Raw genomic sequence first — 16698 nt, forward strand, 5'->3', positions numbered from 1 at the left:
TCCCTGTCCCCCCACATCACGACACTCCCTCTCTCAATTCACTCAATTTTATTCCATTTCCTTTCTTCCTTTTTCTTTCCCTTTTTTTTTCCTTTTTTTTTCCTTTTTTGGCGTTTTTGGCTTTGTTTTCCTTTTGGCTTCGTTCCAAACCGCAATTCCCGGTGCCAGCGGCGCCTCGGCGCCCCAAAAATAACCCAAAAAATACCCCAATTCCGAAATGTGGGGGCGCGGGGGTGGCACCGGGGGTGGAGCCTTTTTTTGGGGCCGAGCCCGCGGTGACAGCGAGTGACAAATAAATACCGCGGTGGGACAGGGCGAGGGGTCGGGAAACTGGGAAGGGCTCTGGGAATAGTGGGGGAACTGGGAATTTGGGGGAATTGGGAATTTGGGGGAAATCGCGAATGGGGGGAATTTGGGAACTGGGAGGGGAGGGGGAGGCGTAAAAAACGGGGGCCAAACCCCAAAATAAAGCAACAAAACGAGGTGACAAACCGAGGTGACAGCGGACCGGGGGTGGCGGGGAGGGTCCGGGCTGGCGATTTTGTGAGGTTTTGATGGGATTTTGTAGGGTTTTTTTTTGATTTCGTGAGGTTTTGGTGGGATTTTGTAAGGTTTTTATGGGATTTTGTAAGGTTTTTATGGGATTTTGTGAGGTTTTGACGCGATTTTGTAGGGTTTTTATAGGATTTCGTGCCCTTTTTGCGGGGTTTCGGGGGCTGGGAGCTTCTCCTGCCGTCAGCCGTGCGGGCGGCCGCTCGCTGTCCCCGGCGTTGTCCCCGGCGTTGTCCCCGGCGCTGTCCCCGCTTGTCGCCGTGCCCGGGGGGTGGCGCCGCGGTGTCACAGCGCGGGACAGGTGACCTGGTGGCGCATGCCCTCGTTGCAGAGCAGCGCAGCCGCGCGCTCGTCGCTGTCGCCGTGCTGGCACTGCATGTAGCTGATGCCGTGCGGGGAGTACGAGTGGTGAGCGCAGGCGGTGCACGGCCGGGGCATGGTGCCACCCGTGCTGCTCCTGCGGGCACAGCGACACCCGGGGACACCCCGGGGACAGCCGGTCAGGGCGGCTGGGGGGGCGGCTGGGGGCGCGGTGGCACCCGGTGGCACCTGGTGGCACTCGGGGCACCCCGCGGGTTTTGTCATTGCTCGGTAGCAGGGCTTGGTGACCTCTGGCAGCCACCTGGGGTTGGTGGCACTCGGCTGTAGCTGGTGGCACTCATTGGCACCTCTTGGTGGCCCTCAGTGCGCTGTGTCACCCACCTGTCCCTGGTGCCACCCACCTGTCCCTGGTGACAATCACCTGTCCCTGGTGTCACCCACCTGTCCCTGGTGCCACCCACCTGTCCCTGGTGACACCACTGGCACCCCTTAGTGTCCCTCAGTGCCCAGTGCCACCCATCCCTACCTGGTGACACCCAGCTGTACCTGGTGGCACCTCTCAGCAGCCCTTGGTGTCCCTCAGTGCCCAGTGCCACCCACCTGTCCCTGGTGCCACCCACCTGTACCTGGTGGCACCATTGGCACCTCTTGGTGTCCCTCTGCCACTCACCTGTACCAGGTGACAACCAGCTGTACCTGGTGACACTGTTGGCACCCCTGGGTGTCCCTCAGTGCCCTCTGTCACCCACCTGTCCCTGGTGCCACCCACCACTGGTCCCTGGCCGCACCCAGTGCCACCCACTGCTGCCCATTAGTCCCCAGAAGTGCCTGGTGGCACCCAGAGGTGACCACAGTGGCCCTGGCGGTGCCCAGCGGTGCCCAGTGTCACCCACGGGTGCCCATTTGTCCCCAGCAGAGCCCAGTGGCCCTGACTGGTGCCCTTTGGAGCCCAGTGGTGCCCATCAGTGCCCAGTGGTGCCCAGTGACACTCACTGGTGCCCAGTACAGCCCAGTCCAGCCCAGTAGGACTCAGTAAGGCCCGGTACAGCCCAGTGCCACCCAGTGCCACCTCGTATCACCCAGTGCCACCCCCGTGTCACCCCAGTGCCACCCCCGGTGCCCACCTGCAGGCACACTGGCACTCCTTGCACTGGTAGCAAGCGATCAGTGCCCAGTGTCCCTCACTGGTGACCAGTAGAGCCCAGTAAAGCCCAGTAAAGCCCAGTAGAGCCTGGTACAGCCCAGTGTCACCCAGTGCCACCCCCCGGTGTCACCCGGTGTCCACCCGCAGATGTGCTGGCACTCCTTGTGCTGATACTGAGTGATCAGTGCCCAGTACAGCCCAGTAGAGCCCAGTACAGCCCAGTGCCACCCCGTGTCACCCAGTGCCACCCCCCAGTGTCCCCCCGTGCCCACCTGCAGTCGCTGCAGGCGCGCTGGCACTCCTTGCGCTGGTAGCGAGCGATCAGAGCCCAGTACAGCCCAGTACAGCCCAGTACAACCCAGTACAACCCAGTACAGCCCGGTGCCACCCCGTGCCACCCCCCAGTGTCACCCGGTGCCCACCTGCAGTCGCTGCAGGCGCGCTGGCACTCCTTGCGCTGGTAGCGAGCGATCAGAGCCCAGATGAGCAGCCCCAGCAGGCTGAGCAGCAGCAGCGAGCCCAGGATGGAGCCCACGATGATGCCAGCCTGGCGCCCGCCTGCCGCCGGGACACACCCTGTCACCGCCGGGAGGGGATGGCACTGCGGGTGGCTCCGGGGACAGCCCCAGAGCCAGCCGCGGTGCCGGTTAGGGGCACCCTGGGGACAGCCAGAGCCGGCCCTGGTGCCACCCTGCAACCCACAGACACCTCCAGTGCCACCCAGAGACACCCTGGTGCCACCCTGCAACCCACAGACACCCCAGTGCCACCCAGAGACACCCTGGTGCCACCCTGACACCCAGAGACACCCAGAGCCAGCCCTGGTGCCACCCTGGAACCCAGAGACACCCCCAGTGCCACCCTGACATCCAGAGGCACCCCCGAGCCATCCCCAGTGCCACCCCCAGGACACCCTGGTGTCACACAGAGCCACCCCCAGCGACATCCCAGCCTCTGGGACACCCGTGGTGCCACCCAAAGCCAGCCCTGGTGCCATCCTGGAACCCAGAGACACCCCGGGGACACCCAGAGTCACCCCCGGTGCCACTCTTGTGCCCAGAGCCAGCCCTGGTGCCACCCGGAGAGACTCCTGGGGCACCTTGGCACTGCTGGTGCCACCCAGAGCCATCGCCAGTGCCACCCCCGGGACACCCCAGCACCCGAGACACCTCTGGTGTCACCCAGAGCCAGCCCTGGTGCCACACAGAGACACCCCAGTGCCACCCAGAGCCAGCCCTGCTGTCGCCCTGGTGTCACTCACGGGGCCCAGGGCTCAGGTTCGGCTGGCACACCCCCCATGTCCCCAGTGTCCCCAATGTCCCCAGTGTCACTCACGGGGCCCGGGGCTCAGGTTCAGCTGGCACACCCCCCATGTTCCCAATGTCCCCCATGTCCCCAATGTCCCCAGTGTCCCCAGTGTCACTCACGGGGCCCGGGGCTCAGGTTCAGCTGGCACACCGAGTAGCCCACGCGGTTGGTCACTCGGCACTGGTAGGTGCCAGCGTGGGCTCTGGTCAGACTGCGGATCAGGAGGTCACCCGGAGCTCGGCCTGCGGGGGACAGGTGGCACTGTCACCTCGGGGCACCTGGGACCCTCGGACAGGTGTGTGGGGACACAGTGACACAGGGACACAGTGGGACATAGGGACACAGGGATACACAGGGACACAGCGACACAGGGACATGGGAAAACACAGGGACAATGACACACAGGGATACACTGGGACACACAGTGACACAGGGACAATGACACACAGGGATACACTGGGACACACAGGGACACACTGGGACACAGGGATGCACAGGGACACACTGGGACACACTGGGACACATAGGGACACATGGACAGACAGTGACACAGGGACAATGACACACAGGGACACAGAGGGACACAGAGACACACTGTGACAGTGACACACAGGGACACACAGGGACCTCAGAGCACGGGGACACATGGGGACACAGGGTCATATGGACACAGGGACACACAAGACCCAGGAACACATGGGGACACGCTGGGACAGTGACAGTGACACACTAGGACTGGGACACGTGGACACGGGGACAGGGACACACAGGGGCATGGACACATGGGGACAAGGGTAGACGGACACAGGGACAGGGACACACGGGGACATGGACATATGGACACGGGGACACATGGGGACACAGGGACAGAGACACACAGGGACATGGACACACGGACACAGGGACACATGGGGACACAGGGACACATGGGGACACAGGGACATGGACACAAAGTGACATAGACACAGGAACACGGGGACAGACATGGACACAGGGACACGCTGACACATGGACAAGGACATATAGGGACAAGGACACAGGAGCACAGGGACACGCGGTGACACGGGAGCACACGGAAGTGGCATCACAGGGACACAACACCCGTGAGCACAGGAGCACATGGACACAGGTGACAGGGATGCACAGGGACACGGTGACAGGGACATTGACACACATGGATGTGGACACACATGGACACCGAAGCACACGGACATGGGACATCCATGAACATGGGAGATCATGGATGTGGGGGAACAGGGACACGGGCAGTCACAGACAGGGACACACAGGGACACTGGAGCACACGGACACGGGTGACAGGGACACAGACACACACATGCAGGAGCACGGGGACATGGGACACAGGGACGTGGGAACACACAGACATGGAAACACATGAACATGTAGGACACACATGGACACGGATGAGGAAACAGACAGACATGGAAGTACCTGACATGGGAGCACACAGACACGGGTGACAGGGACACGGGAGCACAGGGACACGGTGACAGGGACACGGGAGCACACAGACATGGGTGACAGGGACACGGGAGCACAGGGACACGGTGACAGGGACACGGGAGCACACGGATGTGGACACACAGGGACACTGAAGCACACGGACATGGGACATCCATGAACACGGGAGATCATGGATGTGGGAGCACAGGGACACGGGCAGTCACAGACAGGGACACACAGGGACACGGGAGCACATGGACATGGGTGACAGGGACACAAGTCACAGGGACACAAGTCACAGGGACACACAGGGACACGGGTGACAGGGATGCACGGGGACATGGGTGCACAGAGAGCACACGGATGTGGGAACACGCAGACATGGGACATCCATGAACACGGGAGAACATGGATGTGGACACAAGCAGACATGAGCACACAGGGACACGGGTGACACAGGGATGCACAGGGACACGGGAGCACACGGATGTGGGAACACGCAGACATGGGACATCCATGGACACGGGAGAACATGGATGTGGGAACACATGAACACACAGGAGCACGTGGGCATGGACACGTGGGGACATGGGAGCACATGGACAGGGACACATGGATGTGGGAGCACATGGATGTGGGAACACGCAGACATGGGACATCCATGAACATGGGAGAACATGGATGTGGGAGCACATGGATGTGGGAACACGCAGACATGGGACATCCATGAACATGGGGGGACATGGATGTGGGAACACGTGAACATGGGAGCGTGGGGACACATGGACATGGAGCACACGGACACACATGGACACACATGGACACACATGAACACGCACAGACATGGAGCACACAGCCCCCCCGAGCCCCCCATAGCCACACCACCTCCTTGGAAGGTGCCCAAGGGTGGGAACACCCCAAAATCCCCTCCTGAGCCCCCAAATCCCATCCCGAACCCCCCAAATCCCCTCTCTGAAGCCCCCAAGCCCCCCGGGGGGTTCAGAAGCCATCTCGAGGGGCAGGGACCCCCTGAATCCCCTCAAGCCCCCAGGGGATGGATCCATCACCCACCTCGGGGACATCCCGAACCCCCAAAATCCCCCCTGGGAGGTCCCTGACGCACCTTGCAGGGCAGGAACACCCCGAGCCTCCCCAAATCCCCTCCTGACCTCCCGAAATCCCCTCCTTACACCCCCAAATCCTCTCCCGGGGGTCTCACGCACCTTGCAGGGTCCCCGAGGGCAGGGACACTTTCGAACTCCCCCCAAATCCTCTCCTGACTCCCCCAAATCACCCCCGGGGTGTCACCCACCTTGCAGGGTCCCCGAGGGCAGGGAGAGTCTCGAACTCCCCCAAATCCCCTCCTGCTCCCCCCAAATCCCCTCCCAGAGGTCTCTCACCCACCTCGCAGGGTCCCTAAAGACAGGGACACCTCCCAACGCCCCCAAATTCCCCCAAATTCCCCCCAACCCCCCGGGGTGTCACCCACCTTGCAGGGTCCCCGAAGGCAGCCTGCCCCCCCCGTAGCCCTCGGCCAGCTTGGCCCACTGGTAGCTGAGCGGCGCAGCTCCGCCGCGGCTGAAGCAGCGCAGCAGCACCGAGCCGCCCTCGATCAGCTCCCCCTCGCTCCAGCACTGCGGCGCGGCCGGCTTCTCTGCTGGGACAGTGACAGTGTCAGGGGACAGAGATAGGGACAGGGATAGGGATAGGGACAGGGATAGGGACAGAGACAGCACTGCGGGGCGGCCGGCTTCTCTGCTGGGACAGTGACAGTGTCAGGGACAGCGACAGGGGACAGGGATAGGGGACAGGGGACAGGGATAGGGACAGAGACAGCACTGCGGGGCGGCCGGCTTCTCTGCTGGGACAGTGACAGTGTCAGGGGACAGCCACAGGGGACAGGGACACCATCAGGGACACCGGGGACAGGGACAGGGATAGGGATAGGGATAGGGGACAGGGGACAGGGATAGAGACAGGGACAGCACTGCGGCGCGGCCGGCTTCTCTGCTGGGACAGTGACAGTGTCAGGGGACAGGGATAGGGGACAGGGATAGGGGACAGGGACAGCACTGCGGGGCGGCCGGCTTCTCTGCTGGGACAGTGACAGTGTCAGGGACAGCGACAGGGACAGGGGACAGGGATAGGGACAGGGACAGCACTGCGAGGCGGCCGGCTTCTCTGCTGGGACAGTGACAGTGTCAGGGACAGCGACAGGGGACAGGGACACCATCAGGGACACCGGGGACAGGGACAGAGGTAGGGGACAGGGACAGGCATAGGGGCAGGGATAGGGACAGGGACAGCACTGCGGGGCGGCCGGCTTCTCTGCTGGGACAGCGACAGTCAGGGGACAGCGACAGGGGACAGCGACAGGGGACAGGAACACCATTGTGGACACCGGGGATAGGGGACACCGGGGATAGGGACAGTGACAGGGGATAGGGACAGCGACAGCACTGCGGGGCGGCCGGCTTCTCTGCTAGGACAGCCACAGTCAGGGACAGCGACAGGGACAGGGGACAGGGATAGGGGACAGCGACAGGGATAGGGGCAGGGACAGCACTGCGGGGCGGCCGGCTTCTCTGCTGGGACAGCGACAGTCAGGGGACAGAGACAGGGACACCATGGACAGCGACAGGGGACAGGGATAGGGGACAGCGACAGGGATAGGGATAGGGATAGGGACAGGGACAGGGACAGGGACAGCACTGGGGGGCGGCCGGCTTCTCTGCTGGGTCAGCAACACACCGACAGCGACAGGGACAGGGGACGGGGACAGGGGCAGGGACACCGTCAGGGACACTGGGGACAGGGGACAAACGGGAGTGGACAGGGACAGGGAAACCAGGGCGACAGGAGACAGGGAGAGAGGACACGCGGGAGGGGGACAGGGACATCGGGGATAGGGCCACCATCAGCGACAGTGACAGGGACACCGTGAGGGGACAGGCGACACACAGGATACCGATACTGTCAGGGGACAGGGGACACCGCCAGGGACACCGAGAGACAGGAGACACACGGGAAGGGGACAGGGGACACCGTAAGGGGACAGGGACAACGCGGACAGGGGATATCCGGGAGGGGAACAGGGACATCGGGGACAGGGGACACACAGGAAGGGGACAGGGGACACAGTCAGGGCCACCAGAGGTCACCCAGGAAGGGGACTTGGGAGAGAGCCAGGTGACACTGCCAGGACCACCAGGGGACACAGGGGACACTGTCAGAGCCACTCGGGGGGACACCATGAGGGTCACCAGGGCCACCCGGGAGAGGGGACACTTGGGGGTGGGAAGGGACAGGAGTCACCTGCGGGGGAGGAACACGGGACACTGTCAGGGCCACCTGCAGGGGGGACAGGGGACATTGTCAGGGCCACCAGGGGCCACATGAGAGGGAGACATGGGGCACTGTCAGGGCCACTTGGGGGGACACTGTCAGTGCCACCAGGGTCCAGGATGGGGACTTGAGAGGAGGCAGGGGACACTGCCAGGGCCACCTGGGGGGACACCGTCAGTGCCACCGGGGGCCACCTAGGAAGGGGACATGGGAGGGGGACAGGGGACACTGCTAGGGCCACCGGGAGCCACATGAGAGGCGCTAAGTGACACTGTCAGTGCCACCAAGAGAGGGAGGGCCACCGTCTGTGCCACTAGGGGCCAGCCAGGAAAAGGGAGGAGGCAGGGGACACTGTCAGGGCCACCGAGGGCCACATGAGAGGGGGACAGGTGACACTGTCAGGGCCACTTGGGGGACACCGTCAGTGCCACCAGGAGCCACCTAGGAAGGGGACTTGGGGGGGCGCCAGGTGACACCGTCAATGTCACCAGGAGAGGGAGCGCCACCGCCACGAGCCAGCGCCACCTCCGTGAGCGCGGCGCGGCGCGGGGAGGGGACAGGGGACACTGCCAGGGCCGCCTGGGGGGACACCGTCAGTGCCACCTGGGGCCACCTAGAAAGGGGACTTGAGAGGGGACAGAGGAGCCACTGGGAGCCATATGAGAGAGGGACAGGGGACACCCTCAGTGCCACCAGGAGAGGGAGCGCCACCCCCGTGAGCTCGGCGCGGCGCGGGGACAGGCGACAGGCGACAGGGGGACTTGAGAGGGGACAGAGGACACTGCCGGGACCACGGGGAGCCACATGAGAGGGGGACAGGAGACACCCTCAGTGCCACCAAGAGAGGCAGCGCCACCTCCGTGAGCTCGGCGCGGCGCGGGGACAGACGACATGGGGACATGGGGACAGCCAGGCGACACTGCGAGGGTCTCGGCTCACCTTGCACGGTGACAATGACCTCGTGCACGGCCACCGTGTTCTTCTTGACGCGGCACTGGTATGTCCCGGTGTCGCTCTCCTGCAGGTCAGCCAGGCGGATGGACGCGTCGCGCTGGCCAGGGTCAGTCTGCACGAACGCCACGCGGTCCTGCAGCCCCGAGCCGCTGCCGTAGTTCACGTGGTGGTCGTGGTAGGACAGGAACTGGGGACACGAGGGGACAGCGCCGGGGGACATGGTTAGGGGGGGTTTGGGGTTGGTTTGGGTTTGGGTTAGGGGTGAAGTTGGGGTCGGGGTTGGGGTTAGGGTGGGTTTAGGGTTGGGTTTGGGCTGGGTTAGTTAGGGTTAGGTTAGGGTTGGGGCTGGGACTGGGGTTGGGGTTAGGGTTAGTTGGGGTTAGGGTTGGTTTGGTCAGGGTTAGGGTTTGGGTTATGTTTAGGTTAGGGTTAAGGTGGGATTGGGGTTGGGGTTAGGGTTGGTTTAGGGTTTGGGTTAGGGTTAGGTTTAGGGTTAAAGTTAGGACTAGGGTTGGGGTTAGGGTTAGTTGGGGTTAGGGTGGGTTTAGGATCATGTGTGGTCAGGGTTACTTAGGGTTAGGTTTAGGTTTGGGTTGGGGTTGGGTTTAGGGTTAGTTGGGATTAGGGTTGTTTTAGGGTTGGGTTTGGTCAGGGTTAATTAGATTTAGGTTTAGGTTAGGGTTAGGGCTGGAATTGGGATTGGGGTTGGGGTTAGAGTTAGTTAGGGTTAGGGTGGGTTTAGGGTCGGGTTTGGTCTGGGTTAGTTAGGATCAGGTTTGGGGTTTGGGGTTTGGGGTATGTTTCAGTTAGGGTTAAAGTTGGGATCGGGGTTGGGGTTAGGGTCGGGTTTGGTCTGGGTTAATTAGGATTAGGTTTAGGTTAGGGTTGGGGCTGGGACTGGGGTTGGGGTTAGGGTTAGTTTGGGTTAGGGTTGGTTTAGGGTCGGGTTTGGTCTGGGTTAGTTAGGGTCAGGTTTGGGGTATGTTTCAGTTAGGGTTAAAATTGGGGTTGGGGTTAGGGTTGGTTTAGGGTCGGGTTTGGTCAGGGTTAGTTAGATTTAGGTTTAGGTTAGGGTTAGGGTTGGGGCTGGAATTGGGATTAGGGTTGGGTTTGGGTTAGTTGGGGTTAGGGTGGGTTTAGGGTCGGGTTTGGTCTGGGTTCGTTAGGGTTAGATTTAGGGTTTTGTTTAGGTTGAGGTTAGGGTTAGGGTGAAAGTTAGGATTGGGGTTGGGTTTAGGGTTAGTTGGGTTTAGGGTTGGTTTAGGGTCAGGTTTGGTCAGGGTTAGTTAGCTTTAGGTTTAGGGCTTGGGTGAGGTTTAGGTTAGGGTTGGAGCTAAGGTTAGGATTAGGACTGGGGTTGGGATTAGTTGGGGTTAGGGTTGGTTTAGGGTTGGGTTTGATCAGGGTTAGTTAGGGTCAGGTTAAATTTTGGGGTTCGGGTTAGTTTAGGGTCAGTTATATTTAGGGTTGGACTAGAATTTGGTTATGGTTTTCTCACTGTTATTTTTTGTTGCTGTTAGGTTTTGGTTAGGTTAGACTAGGGTTAGGTTAGGGTTTAGTTGGGGTTAATTGGTGTTAATTTGGGTTAGGTTTTGGGTTTGATTGAGGTTTGTTTAGGGTTAGGTTTGTGTGGGTTTAGTTAGTGGTATTTCGGAGTTGTTTCATGTTGGGTTTGTGGTTTGGTTTGGGTTCAATTGAGTTAGTTTTGGTTTCGGGTTTGGGCAGAGCTAGCAGGGCTGGGGAGGCTCAGCCATGGAGCTTTGCTGTCCCTGCCTGTCCCTTTCTGCTCCTTCCTGTCCCTCTCTGTCCCTGCCTGTCCCTCTGTGTCCCTGCCTGTCCCTCTGTGTCCCTGCCTGTCCCTGCCTGTCCCTGCAGCTTTCCTGCCTGTCCCTGTGTGTCCTTCCCTCCCTGTGTGCACCTGGTGCTTCCCTACCCTCCTTGTCCCTTCCTGTCCCTGCCTGTCCCTGATCCTACCTGCCTGTCCTTTCCTGTCCTCCTTGTCCCTTTGTGTCCCTGCCTGTCCCTGATCCTTCCCTGCCCTTTCTGTCCCTGCCTGTCACTGCCTGTCCCTCCCAGTCCCTGCCTGTCCTGCCTGATTCTTCCCTGCAATTCCAGACCATCCCTGTCCTTCCTGTCCTACCAGGCTCTGCCTGTCCTGCCAGCCTCTTCTCTGCTTTTCCAGACCTTTCCAGTCCTGCCTGCTCATTCCCAGACTGTCACTCCCCGACGCTGCTGGACCTTCCCTGTCCTGCCTGTCCCTGCTTGTCCTGCCTGGTGTTTCCCTGCCCTTCCAGACCTTCTCTGCCTGTCCCTGCCTGTCCCCTGCCTGCTCAGCTGGGCTCTATCCAATCCCAGCCCATCCCTTCCCAGTCCTGCCTGTCCTGCCTGATCCTTCCCTGCCCTGCCAGACCTTTCCAGTCCTGCCTGCTCATTCCCAGACTGGCACTCCCTGACGCTGCTGGACCTTCCCTGTCCTTCTTGTCCTGCCTGTCCCTGCCTGCTCAGCTGGCCTCCATCCATCCCATTCCATTCCATTCCATTCCATTCCATTCCATTCCATGCTATTCCTGCCCACCCTGCTCAGAACTTCCAGTCCTGCCTGCTCCTTCCCAGACTGACACTCCCTGACGCTACTGGACCTTCCCTGTCCTGCCTGTCCCTGCTTGTCCCTGCCTGACCCTGCCTGTCCTGCCTGCTCAGCTGGCCTCCATCCATCCATCCATCCATCCATCCATCCATCCATCCATTCATCCCATCCCATTCCATCCCATTCCATGCCATCCCTGTCCGCCCTGCTCAGAACTTCCAGAGCTGTCTGGTCCTTCCCTGCCCTTCCAGACTTTTCCAGTCCTGCCTGCTCATTCCCAGACTGGCACTCCCTGATGCTGTTGGACCTTCCCTGTCCTGCTTGTCCCTGCTTGTCCTGCCTGACCCTGCCTGTCCTACCTGCTCAGCTGGCCTCCATCCATCCATTCATCCATTCCATTCCATTCCATCCCTGTCCACCCTGCTCAGAACTTCCAGAGCCGTCTGCTCCTTCCCTGCCCTTCCAGACTTTTCCAGTCCTGCCTGCTCCTTCCCAAACTGGCACTCCCTGATGCTGTTGGACCTTCCCTGTCCTGCCTGTCCCTGCTTGTCCTGCCTGTCCTTCCCTGCCCTTCCAGACCTTCTCTGCCTGTCCTGTCTGTCCCTGCCAGCTCCTTCCCTGCCCTTTCCAGTCCTGCCTGCTCCTTCCCAGACTGGCACTCCCCGACGCTGCTGGACCTTCCCTGTCCTGCCTGTCCTTCCCTGCCTGTCCTGCCGGCTCAGCCCAGCCCTGTCTGTCCTGCCTGGTGTTTCCCTGCCCTTCCAGACCTTCCCTGTCCCTGCTTGTCCTGATGAGTTTTGTTTGGTCCTTCCAAACCCTGCCTGTCCTGCTTGGTCCTCCCCTGTCCTTCCAGACCTCCCCTGCCCTTCCAGACCTTCCCTGCCTTGCCTGCTCAGCTGGGCTCCATCCGATCCCAGTCCATCCCAGTCCATCCCAGCCCAGTCCTGCCTGTCCTGCCTGTCGTTTCCCTGCCCTTCCAGACCTTCCCTGCCTGTCCTTCCTTGTCCTGTCAGATCTTTCCTGACTTCCCTGTCCCTTCCCATCCTTTCCCTGTCCCTTTCCTGTCCCTTCCCTGTCCATTCGCATCCTTTCCCTGTCCCTTCCCTGTCCCTTCCCATCCTTTCCCTGTCCCTTCCCTGTCCCTTTCCCACCCAGCGCTTCCAGACTCTGCCTGTCCTTCCCTGTCCTTCCCTGTCCTGCCTGTCCCTTCCCTGTCCCACCTGTCCCACTTGTCCTTCCTGTCCCTTCCCTGTCCTGCTTGTCCCCACCTGTCCCACCTGTCCCCGCCCGCCCACCTGAGCTCCATCCCACCCACCCAGCCTGGTCCGGCCGTGCCCGAGCCCCTCACCACGTTCTCGGGGCCGGGTCTCTCGGGCTGGATCTGGATCCACTCGATGCCCACTCCCTGCGGACCGTTGTCCTCGGGCTCCAGGACGTAGGGACAGCCCAGCTTGACCGAGTCGCCCTTGGCCAGGTACAGAACCTCCCGGCCGTTGCCGTTGATCCTGACGGCCACCAGGAGAGCTGGGGACAGAAGGGCATTGTCACCCCCGGAATGGCACCTGGAGGACCCTGATGGCACTGCCGGCACCCCCCGACCCACATCCACGGGGGATAGGGACCCCAAACCTGTGCCCCGACACCTCCTGACCCCACAGCTGCAGTCCCCCACCCACTCGGAGCAGAGACAGTGCTCAGGGACCCCAAACCTGTGCCCTGACACCTCCTGACCCCACAGATGTGTCCCCTGACCCACAGGGGACAGGGACCCATCACACCCCGAAACTGTGTGGGTCCCGGCAGCCCCTGACCCCACAGGGAGCAGAGACAGGGCTCAGGGACCCCAAACCTGTGCCCCGATACCTCCTGACCCCACAGCTGCAGCCCCCCACCCACAGGGAGCAGAGACAGGGCTCAGGGACCCCAAACCTGTGCCCCGATACCTCCTGACTCCACAGCTGCAGCCCCCCACCGACTCGGAGCAGAGACAGGGCTCAGGGACCCCAAACCTGTGCCCCGATACCTTCTGACCCCACAGCTGTGTCCCCTGACCCACAGGGGACAGGGACCCATCACACCCCGAACCTGTGTGGGTCCCGGCAGCCCCTGACCCCACACGGAGCAGGGATGGGGCACAGGGACCCCAAACCTGTGCCCCGATACCTCTTGACCCCACAGCTGTGTCCCCTGACCCACAGGGGGCAGGGACCCATCACACCCCGAACCTGTGTGGGTCCCGGCAGCCCCTGACCCCACACGGAGCAGGGATGGGGCACAGGGACCCCAAACCTCTGCCCCGCCACCCCCTGACCCCACAGCTGTGTCCCCTGACCCAGAGGGACCCATCGCACCCCAAACCTGTGTGACCTGACCCCACATTCACACGGAGCAGGGAGGGGGCACAGGGACCCCAAACCTGTGCTCCAACACCCCCTGACCCCACAGCTGTACCCCCTGACCCACACAGAGCAGGGATGGGGTACAGGGACCCCAAACCTGTGCCCTGACACCTCCTGACCCCACAGCTGTACCCCCTGACCCATACAGAACAGGGAGGGGGCACAGGGACCCCAAACCTGTGCCCTGACACCTCCTGACCCCACAGCTGCAGCTCCTGACCCCACATCTGCGGAGAGCAGGGATGGGACACAGAGACCCAACACACCCCAAAGCTGTGTCCTGACACACTCTGCCCCCACACCTGGCAGAACCCAAACTGTGGGGTGTAGGGACTGGGTAGGGACCCATCGCACCCCAAACCTGTGCCCTGACACCTTCTGATCCCACACCTGCAGTTCCTCACCCGTGGGACACAGGGACAGGGCACAGGGACTCATCACACCCCAAACCTGTGCCCTGACACAACCTGACCCCACACCTGCAGTTCCTCACCCGTGGGACACAGGGACAGGGCACAGGGACTCATCACACCCCAAATCTGTGCCCTGACACCTCCCGACCCCACACCTGCAGCACCCCACTCACGGGGAGCAGGGAGAGGGCACAGGGACCCATGGCACCCCAAACTTGTGCCCTGACACACCCTGACCCCACACCTGGCAGAACTCAAACTGTGGGGCACAGGGACCCATCGCACCCCAAACCTGTGCCCTGACACACCCTGACCCCATAACTGGCAGAACTCAAGCTGTGGGGTGTAGGGACCCATCGAACCTGTGCCCTGACACACTTTGAACCTCACACCTACTGTTTCCCACTTATGGGGCACAGGGATGTATGGCACCCCAAATCTGTGCCCCAAAACACCTGGCAGCTCTCCCCGACCCCACACCTGCAGCACGGACCCATCGCACCCCAAACCTGTGTCCTGACACACCTTGAACCTCACACCCCAAATCTGTGCCCCAATACACCTGGCAGCCTCACTGACCCCACAGCGGCAGCAGGATCCCATCACACCCCAAATCTGTGCCCCAATACACCTGGCAGCCTCACTGACCCCACACCTGCAGCAGGAACTCATCACACCTCAAATCTGTGCCCCAATACACCTGACACCTCCTGACCCCACACCTGCAGCGCCCCAGCTATGGGGAGCAGGGATCTATCGCACCCCAAACCTGTGCTCTGACACCTCCTGACCCCACACCTGCAGCACCCCACTCACGGGGAGCAGGGACAGGGCACAGGGACCCATCGCACCCCAAACCTGTGCCCTGACACCCCTGAGCCCAGAACATCAGCCTTGACCCCACACCTGCAGCCCCCCAGCCATAGGGAGCAGGGATCTGTCGCACCCCAAAATCGTGTCCTGCAGCCCCACTGACCCCACAACTGCGGCCCTGACCCCACACCTGAAATCCCTGACTCCACACCTGCAATCCCTGACCCCACACCTGACATCCCTGACCCCACACCTGACATCCCTGACCCCACACCTGCAATCCCTGACCCTACACCTGAAATCCCTGACCCCACACCTGAAATCCCTGACCCCACACCTGACATCCCCGACCCCACACCTGACATCCCTGACCCCACACCTGACATCCCTGACCCCACACCTGTACCCCCCCGCTGGTCACATCTCCCACATCGGGCGCTCGCGAGGATGTCTCGGCTTGGTCGCTGTCCCCTCGGGGCTGTCACCGCCTGGCGACACAGGGACACACCGATGCCACCTGCTCCACCTGACAGCCCCAGCGACACAGGGTCACACCGATGCCACCTGCCCCGCTTTGCAGCCCCAGCGACACAGGGACACACTGATGCCACCTTCTCCGCCTGACAGCCCCAGCAACACAGGGACACATCGATGCCACCTGGCAGCCCCAACGACACAGGGACACACCGATGCCACCTGCCCCTCCTGACAGCCCCAACGACACAGGGACACACCGATGCCACCTGCACGGGCAGCACCCGGCGGTGGCCGCAGGTGGGTGACCCCGAGCTGTCCCCAGGCTCCTGCCGGCGCTCGGAGCATCTCCGGTATCCCGGGAGAGCCGCAATCCCGGGAGAGCCGCGATCCCGAGGCAGCCGCGATCCCGAGGCAGCCGCGATCCCGGGAGAGCCGCGATCCCGAGGCAGCCGCGATCCCGAGGCAGCCGCGATCCCGAGGAAGCCGCGACCCCGGGATCCTACCTGGCAGGATCCCGAGCAGCAGGAGCAGGCTGGCGCCGTGCCCTGCCATGGCGCTGCGGCCGCGGAGGAGGAGGAGGAGGAGGAGGAGGAGGAGGAGGAGGCAGGAAGGCTGCGAGGCTCCGAGGGCAGCCGGCCCGTGCGGGGCCCTTTTAGGCGCTGGGCCGGGGCCGCTCCTCCCCGTGGGGAGGATTCCTGTGGGATGAGTGAGTGGCTCCGAGCTGTGCGTGGCTGCCGCCCTGCTCCGCGCCTACCCCCTAATTAGGGAGCGCCAGGCCTGCCGGACCCCGGTGGGACACCGTGGGACACTAGGGGACACCAGGGGGACACGCCGAGAAGGGATGGGGAATGACACCACCCCGTTGTGGGTGCTGAGTGGGGACAGTGGGACAAAGCCACCGGTGGTTGGAGGTGTCGCTCG

General features: G+C 62.2%; 1 protein-coding gene across 1 annotated transcript; it reads right to left on the reverse strand.

Annotated features, from left to right (window-relative positions):
- Positions 1–33: 33 nt before the first annotated feature.
- Positions 34–16329, reverse strand: LOC146427205 (V-set and immunoglobulin domain-containing protein 8-like). Its single transcript, XM_085082202.1, has 8 exons — positions 16035–16329; positions 13024–13256; positions 9074–9275; positions 8105–8140; positions 6279–6524; positions 3445–3567; positions 2440–2575; positions 34–1009 (listed from the first exon to the last, which is right to left on the reverse strand). Exons 1-8 carry the CDS (start codon positions 16327–16329, stop codon positions 838–840), a joined length of 1443 nt encoding a protein of 480 aa, XP_084938328.1. The 3' UTR covers positions 34–837.
- Positions 16330–16698: the final 369 nt, after the last annotated feature.

Source organism: Lichenostomus cassidix, chromosome 25 (assembly GCF_008360975.1).
Source record: "Lichenostomus cassidix isolate B80296 chromosome 25, HeHo_3.0, whole genome shotgun sequence".
In the NCBI taxonomy this organism is placed as follows: Eukaryota; Metazoa; Chordata; class Aves; order Passeriformes; family Meliphagidae; genus Lichenostomus; species Lichenostomus cassidix.

Bases quoted from the DNA above. Each gene is read 5' to 3' on its own strand.
- LOC146427205 (XM_085082202.1), bottom strand. From the start codon at position 16,329: ATGGCAGGGCACGGCGCCAGCCTGCTCCTGCTGCTCGGGATCCTGCCA. The intron at 3,568-6,278 runs GTGGGTGACACC...TGTCCCCCGCAG, and splicing joins GCCTTCGGGGACCCTGCAAG to GCCGAGCTCCGGGTGACCTC. The intron at 1,010-2,439 runs GTGGGCACCGGG...CTGTGCCCGCAG, and splicing joins CGCGCCTGCAGCGACTGCAG to GAGCAGCACGGGTGGCACCA.